At 57.0% G+C, this 18,967-nt stretch overlaps 1 protein-coding gene across 6 annotated transcripts in view; it reads left to right on the top strand.

Annotated features, from left to right (window-relative positions):
* Positions 1-18,967, top strand: part of CTIF (cap binding complex dependent translation initiation factor) — a 281,960-nt gene that overhangs the window by 199,787 nt on the left and 63,206 nt on the right. Inside the window, exon 9 of one of the 6 annotated variants that reach the window (XM_032311402.1) lies at positions 332-2,729. The exons of the other annotated variants lie outside the window; for them this stretch is intronic. Coding sequence (XP_032167293.1) covers positions 332-511 — 180 coding nt within the window. The 3' untranslated portion in view covers positions 512-2,729. Of the gene's footprint in view, positions 1-331; positions 2,730-18,967 lie in introns of those variants that run through there. 6 annotated transcript variants of the gene reach the window in all.

The following is an 18,967-nucleotide window of genomic DNA, read 5'->3' as shown; positions in this document are numbered from 1 at the left end:
GGCTGGATGTGCCGGCCTGGAGCTGCCTGGGAGCTCCTGACAGACCGGCTCCCCAATGTCGAGGCCCAGAGGAAGCCCCCTCATTGGTGGGTCCGCTCGGGGCCCCTCAGGCCCTGCTGCCTCTCCCTGGCACTGGAGAGGCGGCAGATTGAATGAAGAGAGCTTTCCAAGATTCGTGACCATTCACCACCCTGGACTCACAAGGTACCAGAAAAGAGGGAAATGGACATGGCTTATCAAACCTGACTTCCCTTCTTCGCGCCCACAGCGGTGTCTTTGTTGACTTGTCTTCATTTTCTGGCAAACCTGATTGGCGTTCCTCTCCCGGCAGACAGCCTCCGGCCGCCAGAGTCCTTTCCTGCCCTTTCTCCTCGCATGGCTCATACTCAGCTCATACTCATACTCAAGCCCCCCCAGCCTCTGGATCTCCAGCCGGTCTCTTCGGTGGCCTCTGAGATGCCCCTCATGTGGCCAGTTGGGCTGCTGCCTCCACATCAGAGGCCCGGCTTAGCGATGCTGGCTGCAGTGGGGCCAAGGGTGTGAAGTACGCGATGAACCCAGCTCCCGGCGCCGCCGGCTTTGGACGGCGTTCTCCTTGGCCGACTGCTTTTGCTGCCTGGGTTTCCAGTGGGAGCTGGAAGCATGGGGGAGAGGGGCAGGCTCTGCTGTAGGGGACTCTCTGGCAGAGGAGAGAGCTCCCTGCCCCGCCAGGGTGCAGACCTCTTCAGTGGGGCCAAAGGAAGGTCAGAGGACCTTTAACCTTAATGCCTGCTCAGCATTGTCCTCTCCTGGAGCCCAGAAGCACTCCCCTCCTAAGCCAGTGGGGTTTCAATGGACCCATCCCCAATCCCACAGCTCAAGAATGGTCTTCAGTCTTTACATCAAAACCAAGTCGTTTTGCCTTAAATATGGTCCTTTTCTTCATGCTCTTGTAAATAAAATTCCACGTATTAAACAGTGGAATTTCCTAAATGTCTATTACACTTCAAGCGTTAGATCAGTGTTTCTCACCAGATCGGTGCTTCTCAACTCGAATGTGCTTTTGAATCGCATGGTATTTAATTTAAATGCAGATGTTGGTCCCCTCGTTCTGAGTGCAGGTCTGACGAGCTCCCAGGTGATGTGGGTGCTGGAGGCCCAGGGACCTGACACTTTGAGTCACAAGGCCTTGTACTGGGTGACTGTCAGTTTGTGGGTGATGGGTCAGTGTTATAGATGGGCCTCCTGAGTCACAGACTTTTATTGGTGTGCTTGTCAGCAGTGGGGATACGAACACTCAGTTCCAGCCACCTGGTTTTCTGTAGGCCAGGGGTTCTCAGCCTAGCTGCCTGCTCGAATCATACAGAGAGGAGCATACCACTGCAGGAGTCCTAGACTGAACCAGCCGAATTAGGTTCTCCAGGGACAGGCTGGCCATCCTTCTGAAAGATCTCCCCTGTGATGCTGCTGTGTAGACAGGTGAGCGCCACTGGGGAGGTAGACAGTCCAGAAATGATCTGACTGTGCCACCATTGTCCCTTATGAACCAGCTGGCCCTGCCTGTCATTCCGTGAGCCAGTTAAGAAATTTGTAGCAGGTATTGGGCTCTTTGCTGAGTAGCGTGGAAGACGCGGAGCCTGAGCCAAGGAGTGAACACCAAAGCAGGAGACATGGCATCAGAGCCAGTCCCTTCACTTTGTCCGGCCTCAGGATCCCCCCTGGGCCATGAGGAAGCCATTCTAGACCATCTGGGGGACCCTTTCTCACATTCCTTGTCATTGTTTTGGGGTTCCTCCGGGAGCAGCTCCTCACTAACCAAGTCAACCAGGCAGGAGCCAAGAGGTGCCTCTCCTCGCTGCTGGCCCTGTTCCTCTCTGTCCTTAGCTTGTCTCCCTGTGTCCTTTTCCTCTTTCTTGGCCTCAGACATATGTCGGAGCAGCTATCACGTGTTTTAGGAAAGGGACCTCACTCTAAACCCACATGGCCCGGGTATGCCAGAGGCTGGGCCACCCGGTAAAGCTGGGGAGACGATCGGCTTCACTGCCTAGTGTGCGTCCCTCCACCCGCGCCCACCCAACTCCCGACTTCACGTCTGCTGGGTCCCACACCCACTGGAGCATGTGCCTTGATGCTTTCTGACTTCCAGGGGAATGTGGGGTGCCCAGGACCCCCGAGTGACAGAAGTTACCAAAAGTCTCGGCCTTGATCCTTACCCGGAAATTGCGGGATGATAATGGGGTGTGGCGGGGGAGGCTCCAGCTTCACGAGGCGGGCAAGAATGACTGTGCCTCTTTTTATGGGACCTCTGGAATGAGAAGCATTGGAGGCCTGAGCCTCCTCCGCCCGGCACTACCCTGTCACCACCCCAGGCCTTCCACTTGGGCTTCGGGAGGGTTCCTTCGCGGAGGTATGCCTGGGCAGTACAAGTTCAAGCCCTCCTCTGTTGAAATGTGCATGCCCTGTTTAGCCAAGAGGTGTCTGCATCTGAGCTATGCAGAGCAAAGTATTATTAGAGCAGGCATCAGTGTGTCTGTAACTGACCCCAGCTCTCCCTAGCAACTGTTGCCAGCAACACATCTAACAGAAGGATGCGATACCTTTTTTGAAAAAAAAAAAAGAAGAAGAAGAAGAACTCATCTCAACTCAAGTTGTAAACACAGCAGGGCTGTTGTGGGGCAGGGGTTTAGGGGGGAGACAAAAAAAAAAAAAAACCACCAAATCGGAATCTGGCATATGACCAGATTTCAAAATAAATTACCAGCATCTTCTATAAGATTGTCTCTTTCCAAAAAAAGAAAAGAAAAAACTGGCCTCAAGCTAGAGAACAGATAAATTCTTGAGTTTCTGGCTGGGTCACCAGTTGGCACTGTGTTTGGGGCTTTTGATATGTGGAAACTCCATTGAGTGGTGCCAGGGGTTGTGTGGGGCTTTTGAGGGGTCTCTGGGAGTGATTTTAACTATGGGTTTTAGGCCCGGAAGGCACCCTGAAGTTTTCCTGGTCTGGCTGCTCCATCAGTACATCAGAAACATAAGATACATCTCCAGGGCTGGTGGGACACGTACACCCTACTCTTGCCCCGTTTCTCCCATCCTCTGCCCCCTGTCTTGGTTCCACATTTGTTGGCTTGGGGCAGAGGCCCTGGGCCATCCTTTGAACTGCACTCATCAGAGAAAACTTCCTTCTCTCCTGGTTATCGCCAGGTTTCAGGAAAATCAGACCTGTTCCTCTTCATCCACAATCTGGAGTTCCTAACGCCCGTCTTTTACAGGTAGAAGGGGTGAGGGGCTAACCAGCTCTTAAGTGTAAACTCCTTGAGAGCAGGAGTTCTGGATGAGTTGTCCTCGGTCCCCAGCTGCTGGCATCATGACTTGGGCATAGTAGGTGCTCAGGAAATGCTTGGAAGGGAAGGATGGAGCCCTCCGTCTTCGGTCCCAGTGCTCCCTTGTGTGTGATGCATTCCTCCACTCCCGAGCACTCCGTGTGTGTCAAGACTCTCTCTCTGAGCTGGGTTCCAGGGTAGGAGCCCTGCCCCATGTTTACAGATGAGAAAAGTGGCTTGGGAAAGCTACAAGCCCTACCCAACGTCATGGGGCTGAATGGGGCCTGTTAGTCCAGCACCCTAGCTCCTGGGGGCTCCCACTCACAGATAAGCTGTAGGGTCAGAAAGTTCAGAGAATGAGGAATCTGTCTCCTAAAGCTATCAGTGGGGATTCCAAAATCCACAGTTCCAGTATAATCCCCCTGCATTTCCAGCCGTCTCAGAGTTGGGCTTTCTGGGCCAGCGGAGGGCTGAGGGTGTCCGAGGAAACACCTTCACATCTCCACTGGCTTTATCCAGACGAACCACGCAGCTGCCATCCCTGAGGTGCCGCCCGGTTCTGCCCCTCGCTCCCGCTCTCTGCTCGGACCTCCCTCACTTCTGCCCACCCGCCGCCGAGCCGACGTGCGCTCCAGGCATGGAAACTAATTTTACTGTTGGCCTGAGCCAGGCATACCCAGGGATAGAAGCGCATTGTTCTGTGCATTCCAGAGCCTGAGAAAAGCCCAGGGCTGTGCCCACCCCCCAGTTCCCCTCCACTGGTTGCTAGAATCAAGAGGGGATAAAGCAAAGAGCTCCCGGCAGGGTAGACCACTGACCCTGCAAGCAGAGTGTGGATGGTGATTGCAAAGACCCACAAAAGGTCTTTTTTTCTTTAAAAAAAAAAAAAAAAAAAAGTGGCCCCGCCTGTTGGCCAGAGTGCGAGCACCTTGAGTCACTATGCCTGCTTGTACTGAAGTTCTTGCCCTGTGAGGGCCTGGGGAGCTGCAGACATAGTCCCCCGACGGTGGGCACCAGCAAGCCTGCCTCCCACGCCATGGGAGACCAGCTGTCCCAAGAGCCTGACCTTCAGCATCAGAGTCCACGGGCAGGCACAGCCACTGCGGCAGGGAGAGCCTCGTCCTCCCTACCAGAACCAACAGGGACACACTTGTTGGCCACCCTGGCTTTGGAATGAGTGGATCGTGCCTTCTTTCTTCCAATCCTCATTTCTTCCTCTCAACAAACCCGTTATTGAGCCTTTGCTGTGTATCTCGCCCCCCGGCCCAGCCTGCCTGTGTGTCGTCACTGCTAATCCACCCACCCCTCTGGTTTTCTCGCAGTTTGTGCGGGTGGGGTGCTGTCCAAAGTCGGCGTGTTGCACTTGACGCCCCAGCTGGAATGTCTCCAAGGCCCCAGGTGTCTCAGATTGTTCAGCTTGGGGTGGCATGGGGGGAGGAGGGGCTGCTGGGAGGGCATGGTGGCTTTCGAACATGCTAAATGCAATTCCGGAATGCTGTGCTGGGCGGGACAGAAGCAGCCCGTGACCTGAACAGGGAAAACGCATTTTGAATTTTTAATCAGAAAATAAGTGGAGGAGAGAAAATGATCATGGGCCCTTGGTAAGTCCCAGAAGGAGCTTGGAGCCGCAGCTTGCTCATGAAGGTTTTCTTGTCAGAGGCCGTGTCCCCTGGCGTCTTGAGAGCAAAGACTGTTCTTGTCATCTTTGTGCCCCCACCCCACCATGCCAGCACATAGTGGGTCCTTGGCCAGCTTCAGATGGTTGCTTCCAGGAGCTCAATCCAGCGGGGACAAAGGAGCATTGGTGACAGCAGCAGGAGACAGTTGAGTGTTCTGCTCCCACCCGTCTCTGGGCCAGGGGAGCTTTACCCAAGTCAGAAATTGTTTCGCCATCACCCATGTCCCTTGCCAGGCCGTGTCCTCCCCCCCTGCATGCCCTCACCCCCCACCCCGGCTTCATTTTCCCTGCTAAATCCCCTGATAGAACTTGGCCGGGCACTTCCCTGTCTGAGGCTGCCATGCCGAGGCAGGCACTGTAGATAAGTGGGTTATCGGAGAAGGCCAGCTCGGGTGTCCCAGGCCCCAGAGGGTCACCCCTGGCTGGCTGGCAGCTCACCCCCAGCACCTCCTCCTTCCCCCTTCCCAGAGCCAGGCCAGCGGGAGATGGCAGATCCTCCCCGCAGCTCAGCGAGTGGCCAGCCCCTAGCCGCCGCTGGGAATCTGAGCTATGCTAAGCCACTCCAGATCACAGCCTCGTTGCCCTGCCCAGACACGGCCAGCCCAGACAGGGCGCCTCTACCTGCCGTGGCCGCCTCTGGAAAGCTGGCACTGCCTAGCCCGATGGAAAAAATCTCCCCGCAGGTTATGTAACTGCTCGCTACCAGCCGCCACCAAGGAAGAGCAGCAGTCTCTGGGCAGGGAGGGGATGGCGGAAGGTCATTCCTCCAAAGAGAAGTCAGTAGTCTTGAGTCACTGTCCAAGCTCTTCCTCTACACTCAGGCTTCACAAGGCCCCATGGAGACTGTAGCTTCCTGTAGCTCGTGGAACTCAGATGCCCCAGCCGTGTAGTCCAGAAGAGTGGCAGAGGCTTGCCAAGGGACCTGGACTCCGCAAGAGGGGCCGAGAAGGAGAGCAGGAAGAACGGTGTCATTGTTGGCCTGTTTGGGTTGGTTGGGTTTCTATCTTTGATCTTTTTTATTGTGATAAAATATATGCAACATGAAATTTACCACTTGAACCACGTTTAAGGACATAACTGAGTGGCACCAAGGACAACCATGAGGTTGCACCCCCTCTGCCACTTTCCACCCCCAGAACCTCCCATCATCCCAAACAGAAGCCCCGTGGCCACCAGATCTTACCCCCAGCTTCTCACCTCCCGGATCCACGACTCCCATTCTCTGCACAGGCCAAACATACATGGATCCGTAAGATCGTGGCCCATGTGTGTCTGGTGGAGGTCACTTAGCAAAGTGGTTTCAAGGTTCATCCACGTGGTACCACATGTCAGAACATCCTTCCTTGTCATGGCCCAGTATCACTCTGCTGTGTGGATCTGCCCATTTTGGCTCTCCATTCATTCATCGTGGGATGCTTGGGTTGTGTCCTCCTTTGGCTCTTGTAAGTCCCGCCGCTGGGAACATGTGCATCCGAGTATCTGTTTGGCGGGTATATGCCTAGAAGGGGAATTGCTGAATCACATGGAAATTCCACTTTTAACTTTTCAGGAACTGCCCAGCTATTTTCTGGGAAGTTGTTTTTGATGGGGGAGATAGAATGAGTCAAGACCCAAAGACACGATGCAAATAAGGGACATTGGGGACACCGCCTGGCCTGGAATCAGGAGTGTAAGTGGAGAGTTGGAGGAGGTCCATAAGATGGAACAGAAGGGTTAGGACTTCATGAACGAGGACCAGGGTGTTATGCTTGGAAATCTCTCACGTTGGAGACCCAGCAGTTCTGGGTGACCACAGTGCTGCTGTGGGCGCAGCTTCCCTTCACCATCCCGTCCCCGGGCCCATGTGCACTGGCTGTGTTCTGGATGCCTGTTCTGGTGTGGACAAAAGCGACTCACCAATAGTTAAGGAGTATGGGAGTGGGGCGGAGAGAGTTGAGGGGATGTAAAGAAGATGACAGGACGATGTCAATAGCCAGCAAGAGTGTCACACTTGTCGTGAGCTGCTGCTTTGGGGGGCAGCTGGCTTCCATCTCCCCAGGCAAATAAGAGGTGCACAGAAGTGGACAGAAGTCTTCCCAGCTCCCCTCCAGGTGGCTACCAAGCAGTCCCCAGGCAGCCCACGGTGCAGAAGGCAATACAAGGGACCCCGGGGAAGCTGCTTGGCTCACCTATCATCCCTGTCTTGACATCCCCACTATTACTGAGCACGTTCCAGACAGATGTGCGTTCCTACATCATCTGCAAGACTTGGGGGCCAAGTCTTGGGGCCAAGGCACTACTATAGAGTGCCCCGCTCCGCCTCGGAGCAGGGGTGACGCCAAAGCAGGGGTAGTATAGGCAGTATTCAGGGGCAGCTGGGCTGCAGCTAAAGCACGTCCATCTGCGGTTGGGATAAGTGCATTCTTGCGTGGCTGCCTATAAATCAGAGCTCTGAGTCTTGGCCTCACGCTTGCCATTGACCGCTGTCAGGCGACAGTCATTGCATTGCTCTAGACGCTGAAAAAACCCTGATTAAAGGAATAGTATGTCTAACGCAGAATAGAAGCAGAGTCACTTGGAATCCTGCAGGTAGGCCACAGAGATGGCCACGTGGCAGAAGTAATCAGTGATTGATAAAGCCCAGGCCCGCCCCCCCATTCAGCCGGTCCAGGGTCTAGCCCTGGTTCTGGTACCAGTCAGCTGGCGACTTTGGGCAGATCTTGAATTCCAGCTGCCTTCCACTTACTCTCCCATTAAACTGGGTCATAATACCTGTGTCCTACACCCGCTTACCCCACAGACATAATAATCATTGTTAGAATTTCTCAGGACACATATCATTTCGTCTGTGTCCTCTTAGGGCTCCTTCCCCAAGAGGAACTTCTGAATGTCGTAAAATCACGCTTTTCCTTTTGTCCTTGAGGGATCCCATTCATCATGGTTCCCAGGAGAGGCTCTCCCCACACCCAGACCTTCTACAAGCCCAGGGGCCACCAGCTTGTGCTAGAACTTGGGATTCAGGTGTGGCATCATGGATAGCGCTGGAATCCTGCCACAAGAATAGCCGTCACAGGGGCCCTGGGGCTGGTGTGTAGGCCCTGCTGGGTGCCCCGTGCTTAGCACCATTAGATCCCAGTGAAGCAGGGCCACTGGCCTCTACCAGACAGTTAAAGTCTGCTGGAGGGTCAAAGCCAGCCTAACCAGAGAGCCATTAAGGAAATCAGAGAAGAGGGTAAGCCCTTTAAGTGCTTGCAGCTGGGGAAGGCTTCCTGGAGGAGGCAGCATGAAAGAAGGAGCCGGATTTCGGGAGCCAGAGGAGAACAGGAAGAAGGAGCCAAAGCTAAGGCCTGTAGGTGAGAGGAGCCTGTGGGGTTGCAATTGTATGGGGAATCCTGGGAGGGGTGAGGCAGCTGGTGCCCAGCCGAGGGTGTCTGGGAAGCATCGGGGCCTCCACCAGTGTCAGCAGGCCCCAGTGTGAGGCTGCCCAAGCCAGGTGGCTACCCCGGGCCACAGTCACCCCATTGGCCTTTTCGTCTGCTGGAACCTGCTTCTCGCCATTATAAGCCACAATGGTTTTAATCCAGACCCAAAACTTCTCCTTAAGAGTAGCATGCTCTCTGCCAGCCTTGGGCAAGGGCAAGGAGGGCCGCCATATCTGGGGCCCCGGCCAGCCTGCTGGGGAGCCTCGGACACCAGGGCATCACTGAAGCAGATGGTAGGGGGCCTGGCGGTCACAGGCAGGGTCCCAGGTGCCCACCTCATGAGGGCTCACTCAGCCCCTCCTTAGGGATCAGCTGCTCCCAGGAGCAGGCTGGAGGTGGGTGTCCACAAGCTTCTCTCCGTGCGGACCCCCAGCGCCCTGCTGTCATCTTGCCCCACCCCCTCACCTCACCCCCACCCCGCCTCCCACCGCAGCCCATTAGCCCACGGGGAGCCACAAGCAGGGCCACGGGTGAGGCCATGGGGCCAGGCAGTCTCACCAAGCCTTGCTGCCCTTACTTACCTCCCCCTCCTCTACTGAAGCTCCGCCGCTCCCCCAGAACATATTTTCTGGCCTGCCTCAAGGGGAAGAGCAGGAGACAGAAGTCCAAAGCCAGTGTCTGGCCTAGCTCCACCCGCTCTGGTCCTTGGGGTCCTCTAGTCCAGGGGCCAGCCTCCCCACTGGGCAGCGGGGCTCCTGGCTCCTTGTGTCTGGCTCCCTCAGCGCCCTGGGCAACTTGGGGTTGTGGAGGTTGCATGGGGGTTTGGGACCGAGGTGAGCCTGGAAGATATCTGGGAGTCGCCTAGGGGCAGGAAGAGAAGACAGGGCGTTGCTCAGGAGGGGATTTGGAGGTGTGATGGAGGCGGCCCCGAGCCAGAACCCAGCTGGCTGGGTTCTAGCTCCTGCCCTGCATTTCTCCAGCTGGAGGACCTCGGGCCAGCCCTCCCAGCCATCTGGTGGCTTCCTCACCTATAAAGTAAAGGGGGCAGAAGGGCAAATCCAAAGTCCCTGCCAACTCTGTCTGTTATTCCGGAGCCAACCCCCTGGGCACACAGAGTGCATGGTAATTACCCACTGCTGACTGATGGGTCCCTGGGTTGACCAGCGCAGAGCAGACCCCAGCAGATCCTGCAGATGCCTAGGGGGTGTGGATGCGGGGAGGTGGGCTGTGAGGTCCGGCTCCTTCCTGCCTTCCTGCCTGGTCTGCGGAATCCGTGCCTGCCTGTGTGCAGAGCGGCCTGCAGGGGGCGCCAGCACGCAAGGCTGGCCATCTTGGCATCCTGGGGGCTCTCCCACTGGGAGGATTGAAGCCATATGATCAAACTCTACCACAAAGCCACCATCCTGCAATTTCCAGCCCCTCAGGTGCCCCAGCCCTGAGTCCGGCAACCCCAGTTTGAGGGTCCCTTCCAGACGTCTGCGGCAAGGCCGCGTAGCGCTCACTCCGCCATGACTGGGTGTTCCTATCAGGTGTCCAGCTGGAGGCCCCTTCCCCCTCCCTTTGAGCCGGGCAGTCACTGTACAGGCATTCGGGGTGCACTGGCTGGGAGAAGACACTGCACCCTGGCTACCTTTTAGGGTTTTGTGAGGTGGATGTTGATAGTCCCACTCTATGCATGGGTACAGAAAGTTCCAGAAAGCTTAGGAAATCCACCTGAAGTCACACAGCCGCTCAGTGACAGAAGCAGAACGGGACCCCTGCCTCCTCCGAATGTACACCCCCCAGTGCCTCTGTTGGCTGAAGTGTATTCGTGTTGGGGGGCAGAGTAGGGTCAAGTATTAGGGGACAGGTGGCAGGGAATGAACTAAGAAAACACCTTTGAATGACAGTCTGACCGACTAGACAGGAGCCGAGTGATCTCCTCGCGGTCAGCTCACGACAGTTTCCAGACCAGCGCTCTGGGGTCCACCAGCCCCTGCCTGCCTCAGCAGGGACAGGGGGCAGGGGTGCCCCTCTCCACCACGCTACAGATGAGCAGCAACAAGGGGGCTCCTTGTCCTCCCACCCAGCCTCAGCTTCTCCTCTGTGGTTGTCCCTACGATTGCTTTCCAGTCTGTCTCCCTGGTGATTCATGGAAAAAGGCAAAGGGAAGAAGAAAACTCAGTTCCGTTTGATTTGTCAGTATGTGATGACCCCGGGGGGTGGGGGGGGGTTGGCTCAGCTCCGGGTCAAAGTGGGTCCTGGCGAACGCAATGGAAGCCTGGAGGAAGTGGGTCATGTCTCTGATGGGGCCCTGTGTTACTGTCGCCTGTCTAGGCTGGAGGAGAGGTGGTGGGACCTTTCAAGGATCCCTTCCTCACTGGTCACCAAGCCTGAGAGGACAGGACCTCAGGCTTGCAAAGGGGAAAGGAAAGAGCGAGCGAGCGAGCCTGCGTGCTGTCTCATTCCTAATGCTCTCAATTATGAAGCAGGGAGGACCCAGGGGTGTTAGTCTGGGCTGCTCAGTCCCAGAGGAGCCCTTCTAAGGTTTCCCCGGCACGCTGCCCAGAGTGTCACCCCAGAGAAAGAGCCACGCTGTGAAAAGCCATCTTTGCTGCCGCTGCCATGCCTTTTCTTTTTTTTAAAACTCTCCCCCATACGACTTGATTTATTACGACCTCTATGAGTTTCAGCAGCTGTGGCTTCATTTCAGAATCAGGTTAAGTAGCTGAAGGTTCAAATCGGGAAAGGTCATGGGGGGCGGGAGGGGGGTGTTGCTGGAAGGCGAGGGACACTTAACACTGCGCATTCCCACGCACACCTCCGCGGCTGCCTGGGGGTCACGCGCGTCCCCTCCCTGCAAATGTGCCCGGCCACACAGACACCTTGGCTCCTGTGCCTTTTATAAAAGGGAAGCTTGAAAATGTGGCACATTGGCACATGGCAGCTGGCTCCCTGTGTGCTTCCTCTCCCTCTGGCCCGGACAGAAGAGGCAGCCTTCTGGATAGCTGGTTAGAACGAGAGCCCTGCGGGGGCAAGGTGGCCTGAGGCCAGTTCAGCTTAACAAGCATCTATTGAGCTCCCTCTGTGTACCTAAGGGGCCCCGGAGTGGTGGGGTGGGGCTCCAGGGAGGGAAATGCAGACAGGCTCCGGCGCTCCTTCTTTCCCTTTGCCAGTCCCTGGGCTCCCTTCTCGCATCCCACCGCTTCCCAGCTGGCACAGCTTTCCAGCACACAGACCCCCATCCCTGCCTTGGTGGAGCTTCTGGCTTTTCGAGCCCCCTCCTTATTATCAGGCTCCCAAATGACCCCAGAGGGCTTGCTTGCAAAAGTTTGTTCTCTGGACTTTGTGTTTTCCCCCCCCTGTCTGCTCTGCACTCCCTGTGCCTCCTGGCTCTGGCCCCAGCGCCAGCCCCTGTCTGTCCCTGCAAACACAAGTCAGCTGTGTGTGCAGACAAAGCCTTGCGTTGCAGTGGGGGCTGGGCCTACAGAAGGGACATTTCCAGGGAACTCTGGGGGCGGCGGCTGGGGGGGGCAGAGGCGACTGTCTGATAGCAGGGACTCGGCGTCACCGTCTAGGGGACCTGGCTGGGTCCCAGGGGCCAGTGGCTGTGGGTGGTGACTGGAGAGGCGGCCAGGCTGGAAGAAATCTGCTGTTTGAGAAGTGTAGGAAACGGTCTGCAGAGAGAGATAACACAGCCCCGGCTCTGTGTGTCTGTGTGCGTCTGCGTCTGCCGGCCAGGGTGGCTGGAGCCAGCCGGTCTGAGGCCGTATCTAGTGAGATTTTTGTCCTGGGTTGTGAAAGTGACCTATGGAGCCCGCGGCAGGGTTCAGGGCCTGGGAGAGGAGACATGTGGTCCTCCCTGCCCCCCCCCCTCGGGCTGTGTTCCTCTCCAGGTTCCTGCTCCCCCCACCCCCACCAGAGAGTAGGAGGGGGAGCGGGGCTGGCCAGAAGGAACATTCTTCGTGGGTGCAGTGCAAACGGTTAAAAGGCCTAGTTTCAGTCTCGACTGGATCACTGACTTCACAGATGAACTTGGATCCGTCCCCGCACGAGTTCTGGTTCTCGGTCTCGTCGGCTATAAAATGGGGATTATTTATATCTGCCCTGCATATCACACAGCAGGGGTGGAAAGATCTTATGAAATAAGGATGTGAAAAGTTCGTAAGCTGTGAAGTGCCGCATGAATGATTGTCATGATTAAAATTGCTTTGTGTCGACTCAGGCCAGCGAATCAAGACCTGGGTCGTCAGAACACAGCAGTGAGCCATGGGAGGCAGTGGGCTTGGAAGGTTCCGGAGGGGTGGTGGTGGGTCATAGGTTCCGTGCGAGAAGCTGGACCCAGGGCAGGAGGGAGGGCGCAGCCCGTCTGAGGCTCTCTGCAGGCAGAGGTGTGGGTCCCGGGTCTGCTGACTCGCATGGAAGGTGGCCTGGGTTCCATGCATGTCTCCAGGGAGACGGGGGAAGCTTCGTGAAGCTTTACCTGGAGGGTAAAGTTCTAGCTGTTGCAGAGGGACCAGGGGTGACTCTGCCTTCCTTTCTTAACCTCCACTGTCCAAGGCAGCCAGGTCACCCTGTCCCCTGCCCCTCCCCATCCTGACCTGGAAATCAGCCCCCTCTGGGATAGAAAGTGGAGGAAGGAGCCTGTAGGGGTGACGAGGTCTTAGGCTGAGAGCAGTGTACAGCTCGCTGGAGGTGTGAACGCCACCCACCCCTGAGGCCCTCTCGGCCTCCGCCTTCCCCTTCCTTGGCCCAGATCCTGGGGCTTCTGGGCACCCAGAGGACCACAGGTCAGGTGCCAGGGGCTCTGGGAACTGCAAGCCAACAGCGCCTGGGGCTGGCATGGAGCGGCTCCGCCTCGCCTCCGGCTTGGGTTCCCTCCTCTGAGCCTCTGGGCTGAGTTGGCGGGGCCACACAGACTCCTTGGCTCCCAGTGCCTTATAAACGGGGCCGGGGCCGTGTGTGAAGCTTACGGGAGGAATGCCTGGCGCCTGCGGCCCAGGGCAGCTGCTGCCCCCTCCCTCCGTTGGCCACCACACCACCAGAGCCAGGAGGGAACCAGAGCCAGCCCAGGGCAGGCCTGGGAAGTGGGGCGCTTTGCCTGGTAGGCCCTTTCCCCCTGCCCTGACCTGCCTTCCCAGAACACCCCAGATTACAAAAGGTTTTTCTCCCTTTCCTCCGATTAACCTTCACCTGTCCTATGTCCTAACCCGTTAGTGAGTGACGCGGTATACTGCCCCTGCCCCCCTCTCCACCGAATGAAGGAGGATTGGAGACAGGCCTGTCAGACGTGGGTATCGCACAGGCCGTCCCCCATGGGGACAGGCCGAGGGACCCTTAGCTGAGTGGTTTCCAGGCACCAGTCCCGGGTGCCAGACCGAAGCTGGTCTGCACAGGGCGCTGTACCCGTACGGTTTATGTCGGCTGGGATTCGGCCCCCTGCCCCCCCACCCCGGGAAGGACTGGCCATTATTCCGAGACTGCATCCTTCCTCCTCTCTTGGCATTAGATTGTCCTTTCTTTTATGAAATGATGGATGAAACCTTTTTTAAAAAAACATCCCTAGCAAAATAAAACACTGGCAACCCTCAGACCTCTCTGATCCAAGAAATCCTGGTGCCTGCGCCCAGACCCCTAGTTGATGTCCAGAACAGCACACCTGCGGCAGGACATCCAGCTGTCTGTGTGCGGGGAAGCCCAGGCCCGCAAGGCCTGCTGGGTGGGGTACAGCCCGGGGCGCTGGGACAGGGCACTCCCGAACCTGGGGCTACGTGTCTCAGCCTGACACTCTTTTGCAGCTTGGCAGCTTGGGTTTTAAGCCCAGCCCACCTGCTCTGTTCTCCCGGCTGGAGATGCTTCCTCCCACACGGCTGGGAATGCAACGTCCCAGATGCCACTGTGGGCTGCCGCTGCCCATGCAGGCCTGGGGACACCCAGAGAAGCCGCAGCGGCTGTCTCCTACCCAAACTAGCACGCTGACTGCCACGCTAGGGAATACCGACCCCTGTTACCTGGGATAACTGTACACACTGCGCTCCGCCAGCATACACGGCGGCCTGACGTCCCCCCGCTCCTCACTCTTGGGCACACACAGGGTCTCTGACCATCTCACGTGGACCCATGTGCACAGTGGTTGACAGCCTTTGCAACACAGAGATGTGTTCATTCGTTATCTGAGCAGCTACTATGTGCCAGGCAGGGTGCTGGTGGACAAATGCGGCCGTCTGTCTGTTGTCACTGGGTTCCTCGTCATCGGGCAGGTGAACCAGCAACTGCAGATTTGGCTGCTAAGGGCTGTCCTGGGGGCACACGCACACTGTCTGAGAGCCTAGAAGAGGGAGAACGGGCTGGGGGCCCGGCAAACGCTGCGGGTCAGAGAACAGCATGCTGGAGGTGAGTCTCGGTGGCTGGCACAAGGGGGACCAAATGAAGAAGTATGCGGACGAGCATTTTCCGGGCTAACCGATGAGCGTAGACATGGGCAAGAAGCAGGAAGGAATAGTGTGCAGAGGCAAAGGAAGTGATATTACTGGAAGGAAGCATGCTCTGGAGGCAGAGGGAAGAGAAGCGGGGAGGGAGGACCAGACCGAAGTTGGGAGGGACAGCATTTGCCCTGCCAAGCAGTGGGTCCCCCGTACTCTGGTCTTCGGGGCACCATTGAAGGTTTCTGAGGGAGGTGACATCTCCTGGTTGGCATTTTCAATCTCTCTCAGTGGTGTGACAGGGGAGGGCAGGATGAGGACTTCGGCGGGAGCAAGATGTCCCTTTTGGGGAGGAGAGGTGTGACTTGGAACCTTCCCTCAGGCAATGGCAGTGGGACCCAAGGGTCAGGGGGGTGATGTGAGAATGTTCTCAGGGTTGGCTCTGAGGGGCTTGGCAAGTTTCCAACTTGGGTGCCAGCAAGGACCCCTTCATTTCCTGTGTCGGCTCCATGAGCGGAGGACGCCAGGGTCAGATTGAACACGTGTACACAGGAAGAGCCACTCCATACGCGCTCGGAGAGGTCCCCGCTGTCATTCTCACTTTACAGAAGTGGTTGCCTCCAATATCTTCCCACTCTTCCCAGTAAATACATCGCAAAGAGATTGGCCCCCGGCCCTAGGCCATTTGCTGCACGTGGGAGCACCCGATTTTCCACACCCGGTCCATTTCAGATAAATGTGAAAGACGTGGCAGGTTTGTGCAGGGTGGCTGACCGGGTGCATGGCAGGAGACCCCGCACCCCACCTCCTGGAGCTTCTAGGAGCTCCCCCCATCCCTGGAGCCCCCAGGAGTACAGACAGCCGTTGTAGGGGGCTTTGGCATGCATTAAGGTCACCAAGACCACTTCATGAAACCAGGTCAGGTCTTGCTTTCTGCAATTCTTCTCATTTTATAGTCACTTAAAGCCACCATAGCTGAGACGAGGTTTGGAGCCTGTAGGAGTGAGAACCAGGAGGCTTCCGTGCCCTCCTTCTGCCTTTCTAGGAGCTTTGCTCATTAAAGGAATCGAAGATGGGAGGGAGGGAAGAAAGAGAAAGAAAGAAAAGAGAAAAGTCTACCCCTGAGTCGGGTTTTGCTAGGAGCCTTGAAACACAGGGCCCCCTGGTTCTGCCCCTAGCCAAGCATCACGGAGAGGCTCTGGTAGGGCCCTGGTGAGCCCAGCAAGGAGCCGCTTCTAGCCTGGCTGGAGTCGGAGCTGCATTCCTGCCCAGGTTCAGAGCCCAGCTCCTCCACTCCCGGCGCGCACCTCTAGCCGAGTGACCTAATCTGTCTGTTTCCTTCCCCACGTGATGGGGATGATGATAGAGCCGTTAGCAGAGCTGAATGAGATGCCGCCTATAAAGATTTAAAGCGGCGCCTGGCACCGAGGGAGCCCCCCATAAATCCCAGGTGTGCCGGGGATCCCGGCAGGCGCTGCATGGCTGCCCAGGGCCGAGCAGAAGCCGGGTGGGACTGGGGGCCTGAATCAGTGAGTGGTGCCATCCTAAATGAGTGCTTCCCCTTTGGCTTTGCCTGCTTTTCACTAGATCGGAGAACTCAGGGCACAGAGTCTCCCTGTGCAACTCCGGGGCAGGGGGGGAAGGACCCGGCCCAGCTGTCGTCCCTCCTGAGCCTCACCCCAGCACAGCCCAGGGCCCTTCCTCCTCCGTCTCCCGGGATCAGTGCCGCCCCGACCCCACGCTGGCCCCGCCAGCCATGGCTGACTCTATGAAAGCCTTCTGCTTGGGGGCAGCGAGTGGACTAGATGACCTCTGAGTCCCTTCCCTCCCTGCTGTGTAGTAAATCTCCCTTCCCTCACCCTGTCACTCAGTCTGCGGCCTGCTGGGGACCACAGCCCATCCTTATGGTTCAGCTGGTGGCCTGGCCGGGGGGGGGGGCCGGGGGATGAGACTTTGTTTGGGGCCTCCAGACCATTGAGGGAGGGGCGGAGCTGAGGTCAGGACAAGAGCAGTGCGTCTCCCCGGCTCTCTGGGAGCAGCTGTGAGGGGCACCGGCAGGAGACAGATGACCAAGACCCCCCCCCACCGCACACCCCCCCAACCTTAGTGTTTGTGAGGGATGAGTGGGCAGGGACAGCCAGGATGGACTTGACCACACCAGTTCACATCTGAAGTATCAAAAGAAAAAGAGAGAGAAGAAGGGGGGGGGGGAGGTGACCCGTATCTGTCGGAAGAGAAAAACCATGAAGCAGCAAGGGCTTTCGTAAGGAAATTCGCTCCCTGTGGGCTGCTCTTAAATGCTGGCCACGTGGCCCTGCCCTGGACCTCAAATACAGCTGTCTCCAAACCAGGTGTTGTAGCAAGGGACCGTGACAAGCCCTAGTTCTTGGTCCCCTGGGTCTCCTCTCTTGGTTGGGAATCCCCCCACCTCACCCCAGGGAAGGAAGAAGGGGCGAGATACATGTGTGTGATTGTGTTGCTACGTCGCACATTCCAGCTCCCAGACAGCACGCGTCTGGCTGCTCCCTGGCTGCTTTTCTTCCAAAGGGTGGTTTGCAGTCGAGATGAAGGGCTCCTGGCTATCCGTGGTATTTTCTCAATGCCCCACCCCTTCCTGCCTTGCTCCTGTTTGCACAAAGCTTTGCGGGGCCCTGGAGGGGGCTGGTAGAGCAGCGACGGGGTCGGGCGGCTCTGTGCGCTGGGACGTCTGTCTTTCTCACCTCTCCGAAGGAGATGGATCTCAGCGGGCGGTGAGGTTCGGAGCCAGACACTGCTGCCCAGGAGACGTGGCTCGGGGAGAACAGTTCGTATGACCTTGAGTGGGACCTCCCCCTTCTCAAGGTCTCCAAATGAGAACCCCCAGAGGAAATGAATCGCTGGCTGACCCTCTGACCTTTAGGTCGGGGAAGGAGAAAGCTGAGTATTTTCGGATTTGTCCCTTTCCAGGAGGAGGGTTAGAAAGGTTCAGAACCCTGCTCTGGGACCAGGGCACCCCTATTCCCAGGATTCCATATAGAATGTGTGGTTATGCCCCCCTGCTGAGGGACACACAGACACCAGCGCTTGCTCCAGGGCTCAGGATCCTGAGTTCTAGGTCTGTCTCTGCCTCCTACTCTGAGGAGGATTCTGGATGAGACCACTCTCCTCCCTAGCCTCTCCTGTAAATAAAGGGCCTGAGCATCTTAGGGCCCCCTCAGGGCTCACCAGGAATTCTGAGACCTATTCCTCCATTTTCCCTGAGCATTCCAAGACCACACCTGGAGCATCCCCTCGGCTCCCTGTGCACCCACCCACCACGGGCTGCGCTGCCAGGAAGAACGCGTGAAACAGGGAGTCAGGGGAGCAGCCTTTGTAGACCAGATCCCTAAGTCTGGGAGAGGCAGAGATGTGCCTACAGGAGGGACAGAACACAGACCTCGTCACCAACACTATAAACTCCAGACCTGTGAAATCCAAGGGTCCCCCCCTTAGACAGGTCACTTAAGGAGAACTATAAGAAAACGCTCATACTACTGTACAGGTGGGCATGGACTCATATCTCCCTGGAGAGGCAGGGCAGAAGTGGACCCAGCCTGAGGAAAGTTGAGGTCTGCACATCAAGGTGCCTTCAGGACCCTGGGCAGAGGCAGCAGACATGGCATCCCATGGTACCCACAGCGGGTGCCCCTGGGCTGCAGACCCTTGGCCTTAGCGCGCTCATTCTGCACCTTCCCTCCATGGCTTCTGCAACCCCCTCCTTAGCAGGGAGCGCTGAACCACTGAGAAGCCCCAGATCCTGGGTTTCCTTGGGGTTTGAGGATAGAGTAGCTGAGTTTTACTTTTCCTGTGACATGGCAGGCAACGGCCCAGAGGAGGGAATCCAACAAGCCTGGGTTCAAATTCCAACTCTTGTGCAGTAGTCATGTGGTCTTGGAGGTGTTTCTGCCTCAGTTTCCTTGCCAGTAAAGTGGGGATGATAATAATAGCCCATGGGGTTCCTGGGAGAGTAAAAGAGATTATGCATATGAGGGGCTTAGGATAATGCTGGTCCTCTGTACATGCTCGTGATATAGTGATTTGACTGGACTCTGCTTGGGAAAACCGTGAGAGGAGTTTGTGATTTGATCTGAGCCATCCTCTGTGCCCTGATGCCCTGGCTCGGGTCCTCTGTGCAGCTCTGGGGAGCTGCAGTCAAGTCCAATCAGGGAT

Source organism: Mustela erminea, chromosome 13, assembly GCF_009829155.1.
Source record: "Mustela erminea isolate mMusErm1 chromosome 13, mMusErm1.Pri, whole genome shotgun sequence".
In the NCBI taxonomy this organism is placed as follows: domain Eukaryota; kingdom Metazoa; phylum Chordata; class Mammalia; order Carnivora; family Mustelidae; genus Mustela; species Mustela erminea.
This window is presented reverse-complemented; position numbering and strand designations above follow the sequence as displayed.